General features: G+C 35.8%; 1 protein-coding gene across 1 annotated transcript in view; it reads left to right on the top strand.

Annotated features, from left to right (window-relative positions):
- The window catches only part of STK3 (serine/threonine kinase 3), an 803,389-nt gene that overhangs the window by 596,511 nt on the left and 185,519 nt on the right, over positions 1–21,359 (top strand). Inside the window, exon 10 of the mRNA XM_053715241.1 lies at positions 15,237–15,412. Coding sequence (XP_053571216.1) covers positions 15,237–15,412 — 176 coding nt within the window. The remainder of the gene's footprint in view (positions 1–15,236; positions 15,413–21,359) is intronic.

Raw genomic sequence — 21,359 nt, 5'->3', positions numbered from 1 at the left:
ATGAAGCAGTCCTCTAACCTTTTTATCTATAGTACTAATTTCCTACAGCAATTTGTTTGTTATTGTTTGAATGTCTCCTGGTAACTTCATGTTAACACCTGCAAAGGTGAAGGTTAAAGTCTCACTTGAACATTAACGTTTATATTTCAGATAGATCATGCAAATTTAAACAACTTTCCATTTTTCTTCCATTATCAGATGTACTTCATTTTTTATAGTCTTTTGTTGAAGAGTATATCTAGATGTTACACATTGTCACAATGCATTACTTACTATGTTTCCGATATTCTTGCAAACACTGCTGCTCAGGACGTGCACTTTCTTGAGCTTATGTAATTATGCTATTCAATAAAATATACTAAGTGGAATACATAAATATGACAATAGATATAAATTGTAAAATTCTTTAAAATGGCATGTTCTATCTGAAGCCTTGAACACTATATATTGGCTGAGGTCTTTTTTTTTGGGGGGGGGCCGAAAAATCATAATAGGGCATTTTTGACTTGACGTGTTCAAGCAAGATTTGCTCCTACATTATTGAACTTCTAAACAGTAACCCACTTTTGTGTACTGGAGTCCCAAATTTGTAAGGGCAAGTACTTTTAAACTCACTGTCGTGAATGTGCGTGATGGTGCGTTCCCTATAAAACCCGGTCATGAAGGTGCAGTCTCGTTTGATGTCTCCTAGGCAGATACAATGTTACAGTGGAGCAGATTCATGCTTTACAGTTTCAGTACTTTTAAAATCCAATACAAGTTGCCTTCTTAATTGCAGATCACTCCAAAGTGGAAACTGTACATGAACGTGCTGAAGGCGAAAGGCCATTTTAGGAGCAAATGGCCAACAGATTGTTATCGACTCTTGAATCATGAAAGTCAATTTTTACATGTTTAATGTACCTTTTAGTGATGATTTCACCTTGGTAAATGAGCAAAATACTAATGCGTAAACTCGCTTCTGTGAATTGATGCTGAATGCCAAGGGGATCTACTTGTATAGATACTCGCTAGAATCTCTGTCCTTTTTCTATGGCTCATATATACTGTAGATCTAGTAGCCCTGTTTTATATGGTTTTGAATACTGATAAAGCTTAGTTGCTTGGTTAGTTTATTTTGTACAGCCAAGTGATGTACCAAAGCGTAAGGGAGTGCCCTTTAATTTCAAGTTGTACATGGAAGGGAATTTCATGGGAAAGGTGAGATCAGGACATAAGACATAAGGTTTTCTAAAGAATATTCTGCTTTGTTTTGGCAGCAAAACTTCAAGATTGTGGAGGTTGTATGAAGATTTTGCCAGCCAGCTTGTATTATTTTGCATCTCTAGTTAGCTTGCTGTGCTTTGTAATGTGGACCACTCAGGCTTGACTTATTTATATGGTAACTGTTTCAAGCGCTCTACAATGTGAAACTCAATTTATCTATATGGTTCCAAAAAGAAACATACGCAACTAATGTGTTTGTGTTGTGTTGTCTTGATCTATAAAATTAACTTTATGTTCCACAGTTTTTGCACATAATTATCTTGAAATAACTGGCAAGAAAAGAAATACACTGCTGATACCCACCAATATTTATTAACTGCATTTAAAATAAATCCAGAAGGATGCTTAATTCTTTAATGTTAAGGGAGCAGTTTGAGGTAAATTTATATTTATATAGTTAGAATAAAATTGTAGTTTAATTTAAAATATGGATCAACAAAATGCAAGTTTATATAAAATATGCATCAAAAGAATACAAAAAGGCTTAATTCACTTAAAGGGTCAGTATACCCCAATTTTCCTTTAACTGCATGTAAAAGACACTACTATGAAGAAGAATATGCACAGATAGTGATATCAAAATCCAGTGTAAAACCTTTTAAAAACTTACTTAGAAGCTCCCAATTTAGCACTGTTGATGAGATAAGCATGGGACACCCACTGAAAGGGGCTGAGAGCAGAACCCCCCCCCCTCCCCTGCATATGAAAAGACCCAATATACAAACTGAAATATGTTTACATCAGTATACATCTAAAACTTTGGGGCTTGGTTAGGAGTCTGAAAATCAGCACAAAAAAATTAGCAAATTTATACATTGTTACAAAAACACTCCCAGGTGGGCTATATAAATGGATCATCTACCAAACATTTATGCAAAGAAACATTTAGTGTACAATGTCCCTTTAAAGGTATAAGAAAGGTCAAAATTTAAATGTGCATGGGTGCAAAAATGCTTCTAGTAAAAACAATAAACTCCACCGCCAGCTCTCTAAGCAGGTATAGTGTTTGAATACTTATGCGCTGATTTTCTTTCTTAAATGCTTCTAGAAGCATTAATTTTACAATAAATATACCGAATATCACAAAGAAAAAAATGTGAAATAAATGTGATAACAAAAATCATAAAAGGAAAACCAAATAAAGTTCTGAATCAAGGATATGTCTGTGTCCTCTGGATGAGTTTTTCAGCTTGTTAGCATTCCTCAGTGAGATCCCATAAAAAAGGAAACAGAAAATTGCAACATAGTGTAAAAGATTTCTCATGGAAAAATATACATATAGTTTTCAGATGTTTAATGTGTGATCTTTTACATACATCACAGTATTCTTTTACTTTTGAAGTGACAATAAACACTTTGACATATAAAATGTCTTAATTGTTCACTGTAAAACAATTTTGCAATATACTTTTGATTTATTTTGCCCCCTTTTATGAAAATTGTGGGTTTCCCAGTTATGTAAATTGGAAGTGCACATGGCAAACTTCACAATCTCCATCATTACAATGTTTTTTCTATATCCTTTTCAACAGCTTTTCGAGACTCTCTTACACTTATTGAATTCAACACCTAAAAACACTTGATAAAGTCCCAAACCGGGCTTTTTGGCCAAAATTTGAAATAATTGTTATTTTGCGCATGTGCAAGACACAGGAAATGGCCACATTTTTAGAGGTGTAATTGTATACATGGTCTATATTCATTAAAGTTCTTTTTCTTTCATGTAAATGGCAAGAATGCATGAGCTAGTGACGTATGGGATATACATTCCTACCAGGAGGGGGCAAAGTTTCCCAAACCTCAAATGCCTATATATATACCTCCCACCACACATATACTTCCGTTTTACAAACTTTGCCTCCTATGGAGGTGGTGAAGTAAGTTTGTGCTTGATTTTTATGATTTCTTCTATGATAAGCGCTTTTCAAGTATTCTGAAGCCCAATTCCTCTCAGAGTACAGTGTTTGTCAGAGGAACGAGAAGAGAGTATTGCCTGTTGATTTTTATGATGGGAAATCTTTTCAATAGTTCTCTGTTATTGGTCATAGGGATTCATCTCCTACCTCCCTTTTCAGATCGACGATATACTCTTATACCATTACCTCTGCTAATAGTTTTGAGTACTGGTTTGGCTCTCTGCTATATGTGAATGGGTGTCTTCGATAAGTATGTATCATTATTTAAGACACTCAGCTAAGTTTGGCGCTTTATGTATTAGTATAAAGTTTTAAATATATGTATTTACTTATATTTGCCATGAGTCAGGTCTATGTGTATTTCCCTTTGCAGTCTAACAATTTCAGTATGAGAATCATGTTTAAGGAAGTTAATTAAAAAAAAAAAAAAAAAAAAATCTTACCTTGGGTTTAGTCTTTTTTTCCAATTTGACTTGTTTTTTACTTAAAATTCACGGGCAAATCTAGGCTCGTGAGGGCGCAAAATGCTATTATTTATTGTCATTTTTGGCGCAAAATTTTTTTTGCCGCAAATTTTCACTTTGCATTGTGCTTCATACTTGGCGCCAAATATTTTTTTGGTTATATTACCCCACTTTCTTTATGCTCCATGCTCTCTTTATATTCTAGAGGTATATGCTATTTGCTTTTCTGCTTCTTTAGCATGTGCATTTTTTTCCCATTCCTGAAACTGCTATATGAGGAAATTGGATATTTTGTTTAAATGTTATTTTTTCTTTTACGTTTTGCAAGATGTCAGTCTGATCCTGTTTTAGAAGCTACTGTAGGAACCATGCTGCCTGAACCCAGTTCTACCAAAGCTAAGTGTATCTGTCTTAAGCAAGCTGAGATTATATCTCCGGCTATATTATGTAACAGTTGTCATGATAAGCTTTTGCATGCCGATAATGTTTCTATTAGTACTAGTACAGCACCTGTTGTTTCCTTAACATCTAATGTACATGATATCTCTGTTGATATGAAAAATTATATTGCTGATGCAATACAGAAGGCTATGTCTGCTATTCCACCTTCTAATAAACGTAAAAGGTTTTTTAAAACTTCTCATAAAACTGATGAAATTTGTGATGACCGACAACATACTGAAATATCCTCCTCTGAAGAGGATCTCTCTGCTTCAGAAGATCCTACTTCAGACATTGAAATTGATAAATCTTCTTATCTTTTTAAGATTGAATATATTCGGTCTTTGTTGAAAAAAGTATTGGTAACTTTGGGTATTGAGGAGTCTGATCCTCTTGATAACAAAACCAGTAAACGTTTAAATTCTGTTTTTAAACCTTATGTGATTACTCCTGAGGTTTTTCCTGTTCCAGATGTGGTATCTGATGTGATTGCTAAAGAATGGTCTAAGCCTGGTGCTTCTTTTAGTCCTCCTCCTAGGTTTAAGAAGTTATATCCTTTACCAGTGGCTAATTTGGAGTTTTGGGAAAAAGTCCCTAAGGTTAATGGGGCTATTTCTACTCTTGCCAAACATACTACTATTCCTATTGAAGATAGTACTTCTTTCAAGGATCCTTTAGATAGAAAGATTGAATCTTATCTAAGGAAAGCATATTTACATTCTGGCTATATTCTCAGGCCTGCCATTTCTTTGGCTGATGTTGCGGCTGCATCAACTTTTTGGTTGGATAGCTTAGCACACCAGGAAACAGATCCTGATTTGTCTAGCAGTGTTAGTTTGCTTAAACATGCTAATCCTTTTATCTGTGATGCTATTTTGATATCATCAAGATTAATGTTAAATCTATGTCTTTAGCTATTCTGGCTAGAAGAGCTTTATAGCTTAAATCATGGAATGCTGACATGGTATCTAAATCTAGATTACTATCTCTATCTTTCCAGGGTAATCAGGTTCTTAGTTGGACTCTATTATTTCCACTATCACTGGGGAGATAAAAAGTCTAAGGGTAAATCTAAAGCTTCTAATCGGTTTTGTTCCTTTTGTCAGAATAGAGAACAGAAAACCACTGCTTCCCCTAAGGACTCTGGCTCCAATTGGAAGCCATCTTCAAGTTGGAATAAATCCAAGCCTTATAAGAAACCAAAGCCAGCCCCCAAGACTGCATGAAAGTTCAGCCCTCAATCCAGTTCAACTGGTGGGGGGCAGATTGAAATTATTTCAAGACATTTGGGCAGGGTCCATTCAGAATATTGTCTCCCAGGGGTATCAAATAGGTTTCAGAGTAAGACCTCCTGTAAGAAGATTCTTTCTCTCTCACGTTCCAACAAATCCTGTGAAAGCTCAGGCTTTTCTGAAGTGTATTTCAGATCTGGAGCTTTCAGGGGTGATTATACCAGTTCCACTTCAGGAACAGGGTCTGGGTTTTTACTCAAATCTATTCATTGTCCCAAAGAAAGAAAATTCATTCAGACCAGTTCTGGATCTGAAGTTTTTGAATCGTTTTCTAAGGGTCCCAACTTTCAAGATGGGGACTATAAGGACTATTCTGCCTTATGTTCATCAAGGTCATTACATGTCCACAATAGACTTACAGGACGCTTATCTTCACATTCCGATTCATCTAGATCACTATCAGTTTCTGAGATTCTCTTTTCTAGACAACCATTACCAATTTGTCGCTCTTCCACTTGGCCTAGCGACAGCTCCAAGAATCTTTTTGAAGGTTCTCGGTGCCCTTCTATCTGTAATCAGAGAGCAGGGTATTGCTGTGTTTCCTTATTTTGATGATATCTTGGTACTGGCTCAATCTTTTCATTTAGCAGAATCTCACACAAATCAACTAGTGTTGTTTCTTCAAAGACATGTTTGGAGGATCAATTTACCAAAGAGTTTCTTGATTCCTCAGACAAGGGTCACCTTTTTTTAGGTTTCCAGATAGATTCAGTGTCCATGACTATGTCTTTAACAGACAAGAGACAAATGAAATTGGTTTTAGCCTGTCGAAACCTTCAGTCTCGATCATTCCCTTCGGTGGCTATGTGCATGGAAGTTTTAGGTTTCATGACTGCAGCATCGGACGTGATCCCCTTTGCTCGTTTTCATATGAGATATATGAGATTATACTCGGATATCACAATTGATATTCTTTAATCCCAGCATTCTACTCTCTCTGACTTGGTGGTTAGACCATCATCGTATTATTCAAGGGGCCTCTTTTGTTTGTCCTTCCTGGACTGTATTCTTAACAGATGCAAGTCTTTCAGGTTGGGGAGCTGTCTGGGGGTCTCTGACAGCACAAGGGGGTTGGAATGCTCTAGAGGCGAGGTTTCCAATCAATATCTTAGAACTCCGTGCTATTTTCAGGGCTCTTCAGGCTTGGCCTCTATTAAAGAGAGAACTTTTCATTCACTTTCAGACAGACAACATCACAACTGTGGCATATGTCAATCATCAGGGAGGGACTCGCAGTCCTTTAGCAATGAAATAAGTATCACGGATACTTTCTTGGGCGGAATCCAACTCTTGTCTAATTTCTGCGATTCATATCCCAGGTGTAGACCATTGGGAAGCGGATTATCTCAGCCATCAGACTTTGCATCCGGGGAGTGGTCTCTCCATCCAGATGTGTTTTTTCAGATTGTACAGATGTGGGGTCTTCCAGAAATAGATCTGATGGCTTCCCATCTAAACAGGAAACTTCCCAGATACCTTTCCAGGTCCAGGGATCCTCAGGCGGAGATAGTGGATGCGTTAGCAGTTCCTTGGTCTTACCAACGTGCTTATATTTTTTCACCTCTAGTTATTCTTCCAAGGGTGATCTCCAAGATCCTAATGGAACAATCGCATGTGTTTCTGATAGCACCAGCTTGACCTCACAGGTTTTGGTATTCGGATCTTGTCCAGTTGCCAACCTAGGTCACTTCCTTTAAGGCCAGACCTTCTGTCTCAAGGGTCGTTTTTCTATCAGGATCTCAAATCACTAAATTTGAAGGTATGGAAAATGAACGTTTAGTGCTTTGTTATAGAGGTTTCTCTGACTCAGTGATCAATACTATGTTGCAGGCAAAGTTTCCCAATCCTCAAAATGCCTATAAATACACCCCTCACCACACCCACAATTCAGTTTTTACAAACTTTGCCTCCTATGGAGGTGGCAAAGTAAGTTTGTGCTTGATTTTCTTTGTTGATATGCGCTTCTCAGCATTTTGAAGCCTGATTGCTCTCAGAGTACAGCGTTTGTCAGAGGAATGGGAAGGGAGTATCACCTATTGATTCTATGGTTTTCCTCATGGGAAATCTTTTCTGTTATCGGTCGTAGAGATTCTTTTCCTACCTCTCTTTTCAGATTGACGATATACTCTCATATTCCATTACCTCTACCGATTCTGTTTCAGTACTGGTTTGGCTATCTGCTATATGTGGATGGGTGTCTTTCAGTAAGTATGTTTTCATTACTCAAGACACTCTCAGCTATGGTTTGGCACTTTATGTATTATTATAAATTTTTAAATATATGTGGACAACATAAGAAGACAGATGCGCCACATGGCCCAATATTGTATGGTACAAGTAGATGATTTTTATATGTGTCAGATACACTCACATGCGATATAGCACCCCTAATGGTGCAGGTGGAGCGGTCTGGGATCAGTAACAGTCACCCAGAAGACTGTAGATGGTAGTAAAAAATACACAGGGTGCCTATATGGCCTAGTACTGTATGACCCAAGCAGGATAAAATAAAGTGTTGTAATGCACTCACATTTGTTAGAGCATCTCCTATGATGCTAAGAAGGCAGGCTGGGATCAATATAGTCACCCAACAGACTTAATCACAGATAGTCAGGAAACTCCAACAGTCCAGCAAAATAAAATGGTAATCCGGAAATGATTAAGCCTGATGAAACAGCCACTGGTGGCTGAGAAACGGGTTGCTACTTGTTTTAATATTTTTAATAAAGTAAGTTGATTACTTTTACCACTTGCTGCTACTTTATATCACTTTTGGAAATATCTTTTACGGATTACCATTTTATTTCGCTGGACTGTTGGAGTTTCCGGCTATCTGTGATTGTCTGTTGGGTGACTATATTGATCCCAGCCTGCCTTCTTAGCATCATAGGAGATGCTCCAACAAATGTGAGTGCATTACAACACTTTATTTTATCCTGCTTGGGTCATACAGTACTAGGCCATATAGGCACCCTGTGTGTTTTTTACTACCATCTACAGATTATCAAACACCCCCTGGAGGCCAGTCTTCTGGGTGACTCTTACTGATCCCAGACCGCTCCATCTGCACCACTAGGGGTGCTATATCGCATGTGAGTGTATCTGACACATATAACATTCATCTACTTGTGCCATACAATATTGGGCCATGTGGCGCATCTGTCTTTTTATGTTGTCTACAGAGCATTGATCCTGAATCGTGGCCTTGATCCTTTACAGATTGCTGCCTTCATCGATATCATCATCTTCAAGGGACTCTTTTGGGTTTTAGTACTATTATTCATAAAATATACATTTAACCTATTTTACATTATTAGAGTGTTTATGGTCCGACACTAGCGTCGATCTTTGCTAAGACCTGCTAATATTTGTTAACATTCACTGATTCTTCAGATTTATTTACTGTCATAGAATATTTTATTTATATGTGACACTTTGGTCGTTTATACTAAGATAAGTTTATTATCTATCAATTGTCTTAGTGGATTGGTGATTTTATAATAATTATAGTAAGGGTGCCCCCTATATTATCTTCTTTAAATATATGTATTGTACTTATATTTGCCATGAGTCAGGTTTATGTATATTTCCTTTTGCAGACTATCAGTTTCAAAATTGGGAAACATATTTAGGAAGTTATTTTTTATTACCTGGGGTATAGTCTTTTCTTTAAATTTGACTGCTTTTTCATTAATTTTAGCGGGCAAAATTAGACTTGCGAGGTCACAAAATGCTGATATTTATTGCGTCATTCTTGGCGCGAAGGTTCGTTCTGTGACGCAAATTCGTCATTTTCGGCGTCTTAGTTGACACCAGGTTTCCTTACACAAGGTCCGTTTTTCCATCAGGATCTCAAATCTTTAAATTTGAAGGTAAGGAAATTGAACACTTAGTGCTTAGTCATAGAGGGTTCTCTGACTCAGTGATTAATACTATGTTACAGGCTCGTAAATCTGTTTCTAGGAAGATTTATTATCGAGTTTGGAAGACTTTTATTTTATTTTGCGGTTTCTTCAGGATGGTTTGGATAAAGATTTGTCTGCAAGTTCCTTGAAGGGACAAATCTCTGCTCTTTCTGATTTATTTCACAGAAAGATTGCTAAGCTTCCTGATATTCACTGTTTTGTGCAGGCTTTGGTCCGTATCAAGCCTGCCATTAAATCAATCTCTCCTCCTTGGAGTCTTAATTTGGTTTTGAAGGCTTTACAGGCTCTATGCATTTCTTTGGATATTAAACTACTTTCTTGGAAAGTGTTGTTCCTTTTGGATATCTCTTCTGCTAGAAGAGTTTCTGAATTATCTGCTCTTTCTTGTGAGCCTCCTTTTCTGATTTTCCATCAGGATAAGGCGGTTTTGCAGACTTCATTTAAATTTCTTCCTAAGGTTGTGAATTCTAATAACATTAATAGGGAAATTGTTGTTCCCTCTTTGTGTCCTAATCCTAAGAATTCTTTGGAGAGATCTTTACATTATTTGGATGTTGTTAGAGCTTTGAAATATTATGTTGAAGCTACTAAAGATTTCAGGAAGACTTCCAGTCTATTTGTTGTCTTTTCTGGTTCTAGGAAAGGTCAGAAAGCTTCTGCCATTTCCTTGGCATCTTGGTTAAAGCTTTTGATTCATCAGACTTATTTGGAGTCGGGTCAGGCCCTGCCTCAGAGAATTATAGCTCATTCTACTAGATCAGTCTCCACTTTGTGATCTTTTAAGAATGAAGCTTCTGTTGATCAGATTTGCAAAGCAGCAACTTGGTCTTCTTTTCATACATACATACTAATTTCTACCATTTTGATGTGTTTGCCTCTTCAGAAGCAGTTTTTGGTAGAAAAGATTTTTAGGCAGCTTTTTCAGTTTGATTCCTCTGCTTTTGTTTTACGTTTTTTCTTTTCAATTATGAGAAAAACTTATTTTTTGGTTGTGGATTTAATTTTTTCAGAGGAAAATGGCTGTTTTTATTTTATCCCTCCCTCTCTAGTGACTCTTCTGTGGAGTACCACGACTTGGGTATTAATATCCCATACGTCACTAGCTCATGGACTCTTGCCAATTACATGTAAGAAAACATAATTTATGTAAGAACTTACCTGATAAATGTATTTCTTTCATATTGGCAAGAGTCCCCACCCTGTTTTGGTGGTTATCATTTTATGTATAAAGCACAATTATATTTCAGTTTTTTTAATCTTTCTACTCCTTTTTCTATAACCCCACTACTTGGCTTTTCGTTAAACTGAATTGTGGGTGTGGTGAGGGTTATATTTATAGGCATTTTGAGGTTTGGTAAACTTTGCCCCTCCTGGTAAGATTGTATATCCCAATACGTCACTAGCTCATGGACTCTTGCCAATATGAAAGAAATGAATTTATCAGGTAAGTTCTTACATAAATTATGTTTTCTCCTCCATGGAGTCTTAATTTGGTTTTGAAGACTTTGCAGGCTCCTCCTTTTGAGCCTATGCATTCTTTGGATATTAAACTACTTTCTTGGAAAGTGTTGTTCCTTTTGGCTATCTCTTCTGCTAGAAGAGTTTCTGAATTGTCTACTCTTTCTTCTGAGTCTCCTTTTCTGATTTTCCATCAGGATAAAGCTGTTTTGTGGACTTCTTTTAAATTTCTTCCAAAGGTTGTGAATTCTAACAACATTAGTAGGGAAATTGTTGTTCCTTCTTTGTGTCCGAATCCTAAGAATTCTCTTGAGAAATCGTTACATTCTTTGGATGTGGTAAGAGCTTTGAAATACTATGTGGGGGCTACTAATGATTTCAGGAAGACTTCTAGTCTATTTGTTGTCTTTTCTGGTTCTAGGAAAGGTCAGAAAGCCTCTGCCATTTCTTTGGCATCTTGGTTAAAGCTTTTGTTTCACAAGGCTTATTTGGAGTCGGGACAGTCTCCACCTCAGAGAATTACAGCTCATTCTACTAGATCAGTTGCCACTTTGTGGGCTTTTAAGAATAAAGCTTCAGTTGATCAGATTTGCAAAGCAGCAACTTGGTCTTCTTTGCATACATTTACTAAATTTTACCATTTTGATGTATTTGCTTCTTCTAAAGCAGTCTTTGGTAGAAAACTTATTCAGGCAGCTGTCTCAGTTTGATTCTTCTGTTTATAAGAACTTATTTTGTGGATTTAATTTCTCAGCGGAAATAGCTGTTTTTATTTTTATCCCTCCCTCTCTAGTGACTCTTCTGTGGACTTCCACATCTTTGGTATTTTATCCCATACGTCACTAGCTCATGGACTCTTGCCATTTACATGAAAGAAAACATAACTTATGTAAGAACTTACATGTTAAATTTATTTCTTTCATAATGGCAAGAGTCCATGAGACCCACCCTGTTTGGTGGTTATATTTTTTTTGTATAAAAGCACAATATTATTTTTCAGTTCCTCTTTTTTTTTGTAGGCTTTTTTACTCCTTTTTATACCTGTGTATTTATAGGCATTTGAGGTTTGGGAAACTTTGCCCCCTCCTGGTAGGAATGTATATCCCATACGCCACTAGCTCATGGACCTTTGGCATTATGAAAGAAATGAATTTATCAGGTAAGTTCTTACATAAATTATATTTTTTCGCTATTGCATAGTACGTCTGCTTTGGGCAAGACACAAAAATACATATATATTCATATTTAATATGTGATATCCCGTGCATCCAACGGGATCTGCAGGAAAGCAGATGGTTTGTAGCAAATGCGTTACGTAATTTTTGTTTATAATCACACTCGCATTGCCGTGATTGTCCGTTTCAATACGGTCTTCTTCATTAATGTCATTTCAATCAGAATTACATCTTCGTGAGTGGGGTATCACCATTTGCCATTTTGTCTTGTTTGTTAGAAAACAAAATTAGAAGGTACAATTCTGTTTTTAAACAATGCAAGTTACAATGTCCAGAACTTTGTTGTCACCATCTTCTTGCGTTAAAGGGACAGTCTACACCAGAATTTTTATTGTTTTAAAAGATAGATAATCCCTTTATTACCCATTCCCTAGTTTTGCATAACCAACACAGTTATATTAATATACTTTTAACCTCTGTGATTATCTTGTATCTAAGCCTCTGCAAACTGCCCATTTGTTTCAGTTCTTTTGACAGACTTGCAGTTTAGCCAATCAGTGCCTGCTCCTTGATAACTTCACGTGCATGAGCACAGTGTTATCTATATGAAAAACATGAACTAACACCCTCTAGTGGTGAAAAACTGTTAAAATGCATTCTGAAAAGAGGTGGCCTTCAAAGTCTAAGCAATTAGCATATGAACCTCCTAGGTTAAGCTTTCAACTAAGAATACCAAGAGAACAAAGCAAATTTGGTGATAAAAGTAAATATGAAAATTGTTTAAAATGACATGCCCTATCTGAATCATGAAAGTTTATTTTGGACTAGACTGTCCCTTTAATAGAAATTGTGCAAAGACAAAACTCTGTTCACAACAGTCTTTTTTTTGCAACATTTTTGCGGGTACATTATTGCAATGGAGGAAACCTTGTCACTTAGCAGTTTCACTATTTACAATATGAGAACTGTTAAAATTAGAGAGGTGCATTTTATTTTATTTTTTGTTACCTGCTGAAAACCGCAATAAGCTCTTTTCGGGGGCGGCAATAATTCTTGTGAAAGTGCAACACAGATCATTGCAAGTCCTGATCTCAGTGCGTTGCACTCACAAAAATAATTGCCGCTTTCAGCAGCTTCCACATTCCTTAGGGAACGAAAAAAATGAATGCAAATACATAGTTGAATGCAGGCACTTACTACTTATATTAACTAATTTCCTTTAGCAGCGTGTTTGATTTCAGATGTATATTAAATTAAACTTTCATGATTCAGATAGGGCATGCAATTGTAAACAACTTTCCAATTTACTTCTATTATCTAATTTGCTCAATTCTTTAGATATCCTTTGTTGAAGAAATAGCAATGCACATGTGTGAGCCAATCACACAAGGCCTTTATGTGCAGCAACCAATCAGCAGCTACTGAGCATATCTAGATATGCTTTTCAGCAAGTGATATCAAGAGAATGAAGCAAATTAGATAATAGAAGTAAATTAGAAAGTTGTTTAAAATGACATGCTCTTTCTAAATCACGAAAGAAAAAAATTGGGTTTCATGTCCCTTTAAGCCTCTGCAAACTGCCCCTTTATTTCAGTTATTTTGACAACTTGCATTTTAGCCAATCAGTGCGGACTTCTACGTAACTCCATGTGCATGGGCACAATGTTATATATATGACACACATGAGCTAATGCCTTCTAATGATGAAAAACTGTCAAAATGCATTCAGATAAGAAGCGGTCTTTAAGGTCTAAGAAATTAGCATATGAGCCTACCTAGGTTTAGCTTCCAATTAAGAATACCAAGATAACAAAGCAAAATTAATGATAAAAGTAAGTTGAAAAGTTGTTTAAAATGACATGGCCTATCTGAATCATGAAAGTTTTTTTTGGACTAGACTGTCCTTTTAAGAGTTGTGAAACTACCATTTTCTCTGTCCGTTTCGGTTGGATTCAAAGTTTTGATCCCGATTAACAAGTACTAAACAACCGCAAACACTTTTCAGGAACTTTTCATGGCTGCTGGCATTTAGTGGCCAAATCTATTTTGGATTGTTATCACTCGAAAAATGTGCTTCGCATATCAGCCAAAACGTATTTATCGGGGCCGGTATAAGAAAGATTGGAATTGACTCCAAAATGCAGTGGCTAGTTGTGTCTAATCCATTAAAAAGTCCAGATTGGCTCCTCCCATTAAGGCAAATTGTGATGGAGTTTAAACATTGAAAAAACAATTGCAGCAAAGTGCTAATGCATTTAAAAACACCCATTAACCCGAATTTGTTAATGTAATCCATGACTGCAGAAAAATCTTGTAATTTAAAGGTTTTTACTGTCCCTTTAAAGGAACATGAAACCCAAAGTTTTTCTTTCATGATTCAGATTGAGAATACAATTTTAAACAACTTTCTAATTTACTTTTGTTATCTTTTGGTTCATTCTCTTGGTATCCTTTGTTGAAGAAGCAGCAATGCACTGGGAGCTACCTGAATGCATTGGGTGAGCCAATAACATGATGCATATATTTAAAGCCACCAACCAGCAGCTTCTGAGTATAACCTGGTTATTCTATTTTAAAAAATGATATCAAGAAAACAAAACAAATTAGATAATAAAAGTAAATTGAAAAGTTGTTTAAAATCGCTTGCTCTATATAAATCACAAAAGAAAATATTTGGGTTTCATGTCCTTTTAATGTCCCAGTAATTTATCCATTTAGCAGTGGTTGGACTTTTGAGATACTTAAATGAGGATTTTAATTTGTTTATTTTGCATTTAAGGGACACTCAACTCAAAATAAACTTTTATGATTCAGAAAGAACATGCAGTTTACAATTTACTTCCATTATCAAATTTTGCACAGTCTTTATATTCACACTTTCTGGGGATCAAGATCCTACTGAGCATGTGCACAAGCTCACAGGGTATACGTATACTAGTCTTTGATTGGCTGATGTCTGTCACATGATACAGGGGGACGGAAAATGGGGAAAAAATAAATTTGGCAGAAGAAAATCGAAAGGTTATTTGAAATTCAGAGTAGGTGTAATTTATAGCTAATTTAATGCCGAGAAGGATTTGAGGAGCCAGTAAAGACTTGGATATATATGATAGAAACATATGGAGATTGAGATTTTAAAAGCTTGGGGGTACAATTTACAAATGCAGGTTTGCCTGGATCTTTGGATTTTTTGGTCCAGGTGATTACAGGGTTAAATAAAACATAGTTTTTAATGGGAAATACAACTTACATTTCTGATTTTATGCTGCAAGACTAATTATTATGCTTCTTTTTTTAGGAAACGCTACATCTCCACAAGTATCACGACCATCTTTCATGGATTACTTTGACAAACAAGATTCCAAAAATAAACCTCATGAAAACTGCAACCAGAATGTGCACGAACAGTTCCACATATCCAAAAATGTTTTTCCTGACAACTGGAAGGTCCCGCCAGATGGAGATTTTGATTTTGTAAGTACTTGAAATACAACTTATTTTGCACAGTTTAAAAAATGAGCGATTTTTCTGTTTTGACATTTTCAAGCACAAGTCAGTTAATATCTCCAGAGAATAGCTCAGCAGAATGGTGATTTATATATTTTATCAAGTGACAGCACTATGATGTGTATGTTACCTTATTCAAAATCATCAGTCTGCCTCAGCTGTCAAAATAGTTTGATTTATCTGATCTCATTGTTCTAATAGTTACTTATGAGTTGTCAAATATAGTGAAAAAAAGTGAAGGCGCCTAATAAAATCTGTGTATGTGTAAATAAGCTGTCTAATTAATACAGCTACAAATAGTGATAGCCCCAATGCGTTTAAATATATTGGGCTAGTCTACTACACAAAGTTTGTAGAAAATATATTAATCATAAATGTGCTACAGATGTGGCAAATACCAAATGTGAAATACTATAGACGTATAACCATAAATATCGTGTTGCAATAAACCAACAAATATGCATATGAAGCACAAAAAGTGATATGTGAAAAAACACAATGATTATTTGTCAAAGTGAACAGTTCATATCATATCGAACCCAAACATTCTCCAGGGTTAAATCGCCAAAAAGAAGTCCCTTTTATTCAGGTGGTATATGGCAGCAAGCTCCTTCCACAGCTGATCGGCAACCAGCGAGATATCTGTAGATTTTCCCGGTATTAACAATCGTTTTCCCGGTATTAACAACCGTGGAAACGGTTGTTAATACCGGGAAACGCGTAGTGTATTGGGTTTTAATAAACTGCACATTTGTTTTTACCCTACGGCATCACACTACTTTCTTTCAATTTTTAATCCTATTTGGATGTTGCGTGAGTGTTTGAAAGCACTTTATCTTGGAAGCTACTGACTGACTCTGTTTGGTTCCTGTCACATTCTGAATGTGTTGGTTTACCGCTCGTGAGGAGAGCTCGCTGGGCAGCTATTAATAGTCCAGCCTGTACCTGTGGCACTTCTCAAGTGCCTGACATCTAGTAAGTGACATCTTGATGAATAAGTGACATCTTTATGTGTGCATGAGCATTGTACCTGACGTACTCACACCATTGTGGCGCCTCCTTTTGTTTTCTCATATTCTTTATATGAGTTGTCTACTACACCTGCTAAAATGGTTTTGTAACACACAACAATTTATAAAACTCAAACACTACCAGTGGCCCATAGTTTCGAGCATACGCACGCAAACACAAATCAAAATAGTTAGGAGCAAGAAGATAAATTCTAAGAATTGTAGATCCCTGGCTCCTGGAATTTTCACAACTGTACTAACACTTATAATGGCCACTTGCTAACAAATTGGGGGGGGGGGGGGGCACAGATCAATACTTTAGAAGCCTTAAAGGGACACTGAACCCAAATTTCTTCTTTCATGATGCAGATAGCACATGCAATTTTAAGCAACTTTCTAATTTACTCCTATTATAATTTTTTTCTTCGTTCTCTTGCCATCTTTATTTGAAATAGAAGGCATCTAAGCTATTTGTATAGTTCAGGACCCTGGAAAGCACTTGTTCATTGGTGGATGAATTTATCCACCAATCCACAAGAACAACCCAGGTTGTTCCCCAAAAATGGGTCGGCATTTAAACTTACATTCTTGCATTTCAAATAAAGATACCAAGAGAATGAAGAAGATTTGATAATATGAGTAAATTAGAAAGTTGCTTAAAATTGCATGCTCTATCTGAATCCCAAAATAAAAAAATTGGGTTCAGTGTCCCTTTAAAGGGACATTAAACACTAAATAAATGCTAGCTAGAATGATGCTTCAAAGAAAAGTTAGTCTTAGAATAACATGTAAACGCATTTTTTAAAGTTTCCTTAGTTGTTTAAATATTGACAAATAAGTGTAAAGTTTTAGTGTCTATAAAACAATGGGAGCTGCCATGTTGTAACTTGGGTTACCGTCTCTGCTGTGGCCAATTAGAGAAAGTTATACATAGGTCACTAGAGTGTGCAGCCAATGGCTGTGTAGAATATAACAGTGTTCTGCACTTCCATTTCTAACAGGAACTGAAAGCTCACAACTTCAGAATGGAATTACAGGAAAGGGCACACATTTTTACTTCCACTTTTTCCTGGGGTCACAAAAACTGTAGCATGCGTTCTTATTCTCCTGGGGCTACATAAACTAGTACAGAGGGACACGTGTGACGTGTGAGATGCCAGTTGGCCATCCGTGGTTCAGAGGACTTAACTCTAGGAGCTGTTATCTGATGGAGACAATTAGAAGTGTGTATAATTAAATATAAGCAGAATTTGGGAATTATAATTAAATGGACATTTTATGCATTTTTGTGCTTCCCAAAAGATGGTCATTTTAAAGTGTTTAGCAATGTAGTTATTTTTTAATTAATGTTACTGACCTGAATAACACCTTGTTTGTTTTTCATGCTCATTAAAGGGATATGAAACCCAAATGGTCATATCTCCTAAGCTTGCAAAATAAATGTGATAATAAAATACACAAAGTGAATCGTGAAAAAAGTTCAAATATAAGGATATGTAAATCTTCTAAGAAAGGTCTCTTCACTCTTCTGTGGTCTTCCGTGTGTTCTCAAAGAAAAGGAAACAAGATATGCAACATAGTGTAACTCTGTAACCACTTATAGTGCAACAATTCTGCTTGTTTAACGAGTGATTACTCACATTTGTTGGAGCTTATGGCCAAGCTCAGGGTAATGCGCACTCCCACTTTATACTGGTGGGAAAACAGTACTCTCAGGCAAATCTTATAAAAGCAAACATTTATTAAAATACATAAAAAGCGTCACAAATGCTTTTAAAACACCTCTTACAAAGGGAAATAATAATAGCTGTAAAATTACTCAAGAGTAGATGACAGTCCTGGATGGAGATGGATGGACAAGCAGAATCTTAACCGCTTAGAACCACCACTTCCCAGTGCCAGAGAGACCGCTCCTCCCTCAGGTGAATAAGCAGATGTAGAGACGCAAGAGTGTGTCAATTCTGACGTACGTTTCGCTGGATCAGCTTTTTCAAGAAATAAAGTGCGCATGTCCATGAGTCCTTTTAAACCTCTAATTGATGACAAAAAATGGAAACTTGAAGTCTGTCCCTCCATCTTGAAAAAGGGCATCTCTTTCAGAGTGTTGTTACCATACTTATTCTACCAATCATAGGTCTTTTTATTTGTCCAAATAGATTTGTGTGCATATATATATATATATATATATATATATATATATATATATATATATATATATAGTGGTTAAGATAAAACAACATGTTACAATGATTCGTTACTATGAAATACCATCTATCGTAATATTTTTGAAATGTAAATTAAGACATCCAATCCTTACTCACTTACAAAGTATACATTTTTTCCACCTTTTTTTTTTTTTTATTATGTTAACTGGTTAATTTCATTATTCCAGATACTAATGTATGAATATTTATATTGGTATAAATATTCATACATTAGTATCTGGAATAATGAAATTAACCAGTTAACATAATAAAAAATAAAAAAAAGGTGGAAAAAATGTATACTTTGTAAGTGAGTAAGGATTGGATGTCTTAATTTACATTTCAAAAATATTACGATAGATGGTATTTCATAGTAACGAATCATTGTAACATGTTGTTTTATCTTAACCACTATATATATATATATATATATATATGCACACAAATCTATTTGGACAAATAAAAATACCTATGATTGGTAGAATAAGTATGGTAACAACACTCTGAAAGAGATGCCCTTTTTCAAGATGGAGGGACAGAATTCAAGTTTCCATTTTTTGTCATCAATTAGAGGTTTAAAAGGACTCATGGACATGCGCACTTTATTCCTTGAAAAAGCTGATCCAGCGAAACGTACGTCGGAATTGACACTCTCTTGCGTTTCTACATCTGCTTATTCACCTGAGGGAGGAGCGGTCTCTCTGGCACTGGGAAGTGGTGGTTCTAAGCGGTTAAGATTCTGCTTGTCCATCCATCTCCATCCAGGACTGGCATCTACTCTTTTGAGTAATTTTACAGCTATTATTACTCAGTTTCCCTTTGTAAGAGGTGTTGTAAAAGCATTTGTGACGCTTTTTATGTATTTTAATAAATGTTTGCTTTTATAAGATTTGCCTGAGAGTACTGTTTTCCCACCAGTATAAAGTGGGAGTGCGCATTACCCTGAGCTTGGCCATAAGCTCCAACAAATGTGAGTAATCACTTGTTAAACAAGCAGAATTGTTGCACTATAAGTGGTTACAGAGTTACACTATGTTGCATATCTTGTTTCCTTTTCTTTGAGACCACACGGAGGACCGCAGAAGAGTGAAGAGACCTTTCTTAGAAGTTTTACATATCCTTATATTTGAACTTATTTCACGATTCACTTTGTGTATTTTATTATCACATTTATTTTGCATTATTTTTTTCTGTTTGTGATTTTTGGTATATTTATTATATATCTCCTAACCTTACATTCCTGCTTTTTCAAATAAAGATACAAAGAGAACGAAGAAACATTGATAATAGGAATACATCAGAAAGTTGGTTAAAATTTTATGCTTTATCTGAATTGTGAAAGAACATTTTTGGGTTTCATATCCCTTTAAGGATTATTACCGTCTTCCAAGTTATTTTGTATCAGTGAGCAAGAAATCCGTAGCATTGAGTTTTGCATGCTTTTGTACAGATTCGTTTCAGTATCATTTTAAGCCACTGAAACGTAACCTTTTATGAAGGAAAAATGCATTTAACGTGTTTTATTGTTGCTCTTTCATATACATGAAATATTTTTTGGAGTTTAAAGGGACAGTAAACCTTAAAAATAATGTTATATAATTCTGCACATAGTGCAGAATTATATAACATTATTTAGGTGCTATAGCCATAAACGCATTTTTTACCTTTTAATTTGCTAAAAATATGGCGCTTTTACAGACCCGCTCTCTGCTGAGCGGGTCTGTTATTTTTAGTCAGCGCATCGGGCCAGCTGAATAGTCACAGCCCGGCCCGACCGCGCCATAGCACTAAGTGCAGCTCGCTCCTGTCACAGTAAAATAATTAATGTTGTTCTCATTATTGTCCAGTGTGAAACTGTGGAGCAACAAACTGTAGTTTCAGAAAAAAAAACTACTACATGTTCAGCTACAGAATAGTACGATGAGGTTTTGAAATTAGTTGAAAAGTAATGTGTCTCAGAATTGGTACTTTTACTTTGCAGGTCTATTGGGAAATGCTACTCTCTATAGTGAAGTTGGTTGGGTAGTCATTTTTGTTTTTCTCCCATTAATAAAATAAATCAAAACAAACACAAAAAAATAAGCAGATGCATTAAACATTACTTTGTGGGAAAGAATTCATAATTCTAGTATTCTTTTTCCATGTTTACTTGTTTGATAACACAGCATCAAAGCAGCAATTCAGCTTGAGTTTCTTTATGCTATTTCACCTTTTAATACCCCTACCTGTGCTTGTAAATACCCACTAATATACAAATGCACCTTTTAAATGGGAATTATTGTACTTTCATTTTCGTCTTTAATGTATTCCAAATGATCCATTTTACCTGCATGAGTGTATTTAATTATTTACAAGTTGTTCTTTACTTTTATTTCATTATTTGGAATAGCTGATTTTACCTTTTGAAATAGCCACCTATACTGAAAATTTCAGTGCTGCCATATTGGCTCTAGAAATGTAAGAGACAACAGCAGAAATCAATCATCGAGTGCAAGGTGGCAGAGAGTGCATAGCTCATCTGAAAGTGTTCCTGAGACAGCTTTGAAAATTAAAAGCACTTTGTCAGCTTACTGATGAGCAATTTTTCTACATGTCACCTTAAATGTTACCTATTACTTTGGCCATCTTTTTGTTCATTGGGAAGTGTCCGTCCACTTTAATCCTTAGCTCTTTTATCATACTCATTTTAATAAGTTATAA

The sequence above is a fragment of the Bombina bombina genome, chromosome 5 (assembly GCF_027579735.1).
Source record: "Bombina bombina isolate aBomBom1 chromosome 5, aBomBom1.pri, whole genome shotgun sequence".
Lineage (NCBI taxonomy): Eukaryota > Metazoa > Chordata > Amphibia > Anura > Bombinatoridae > Bombina > Bombina bombina.
The sequence above is the reverse complement of the archived record's forward strand: the minus strand, read 5'-3'. Positions and strand labels throughout refer to the sequence as shown.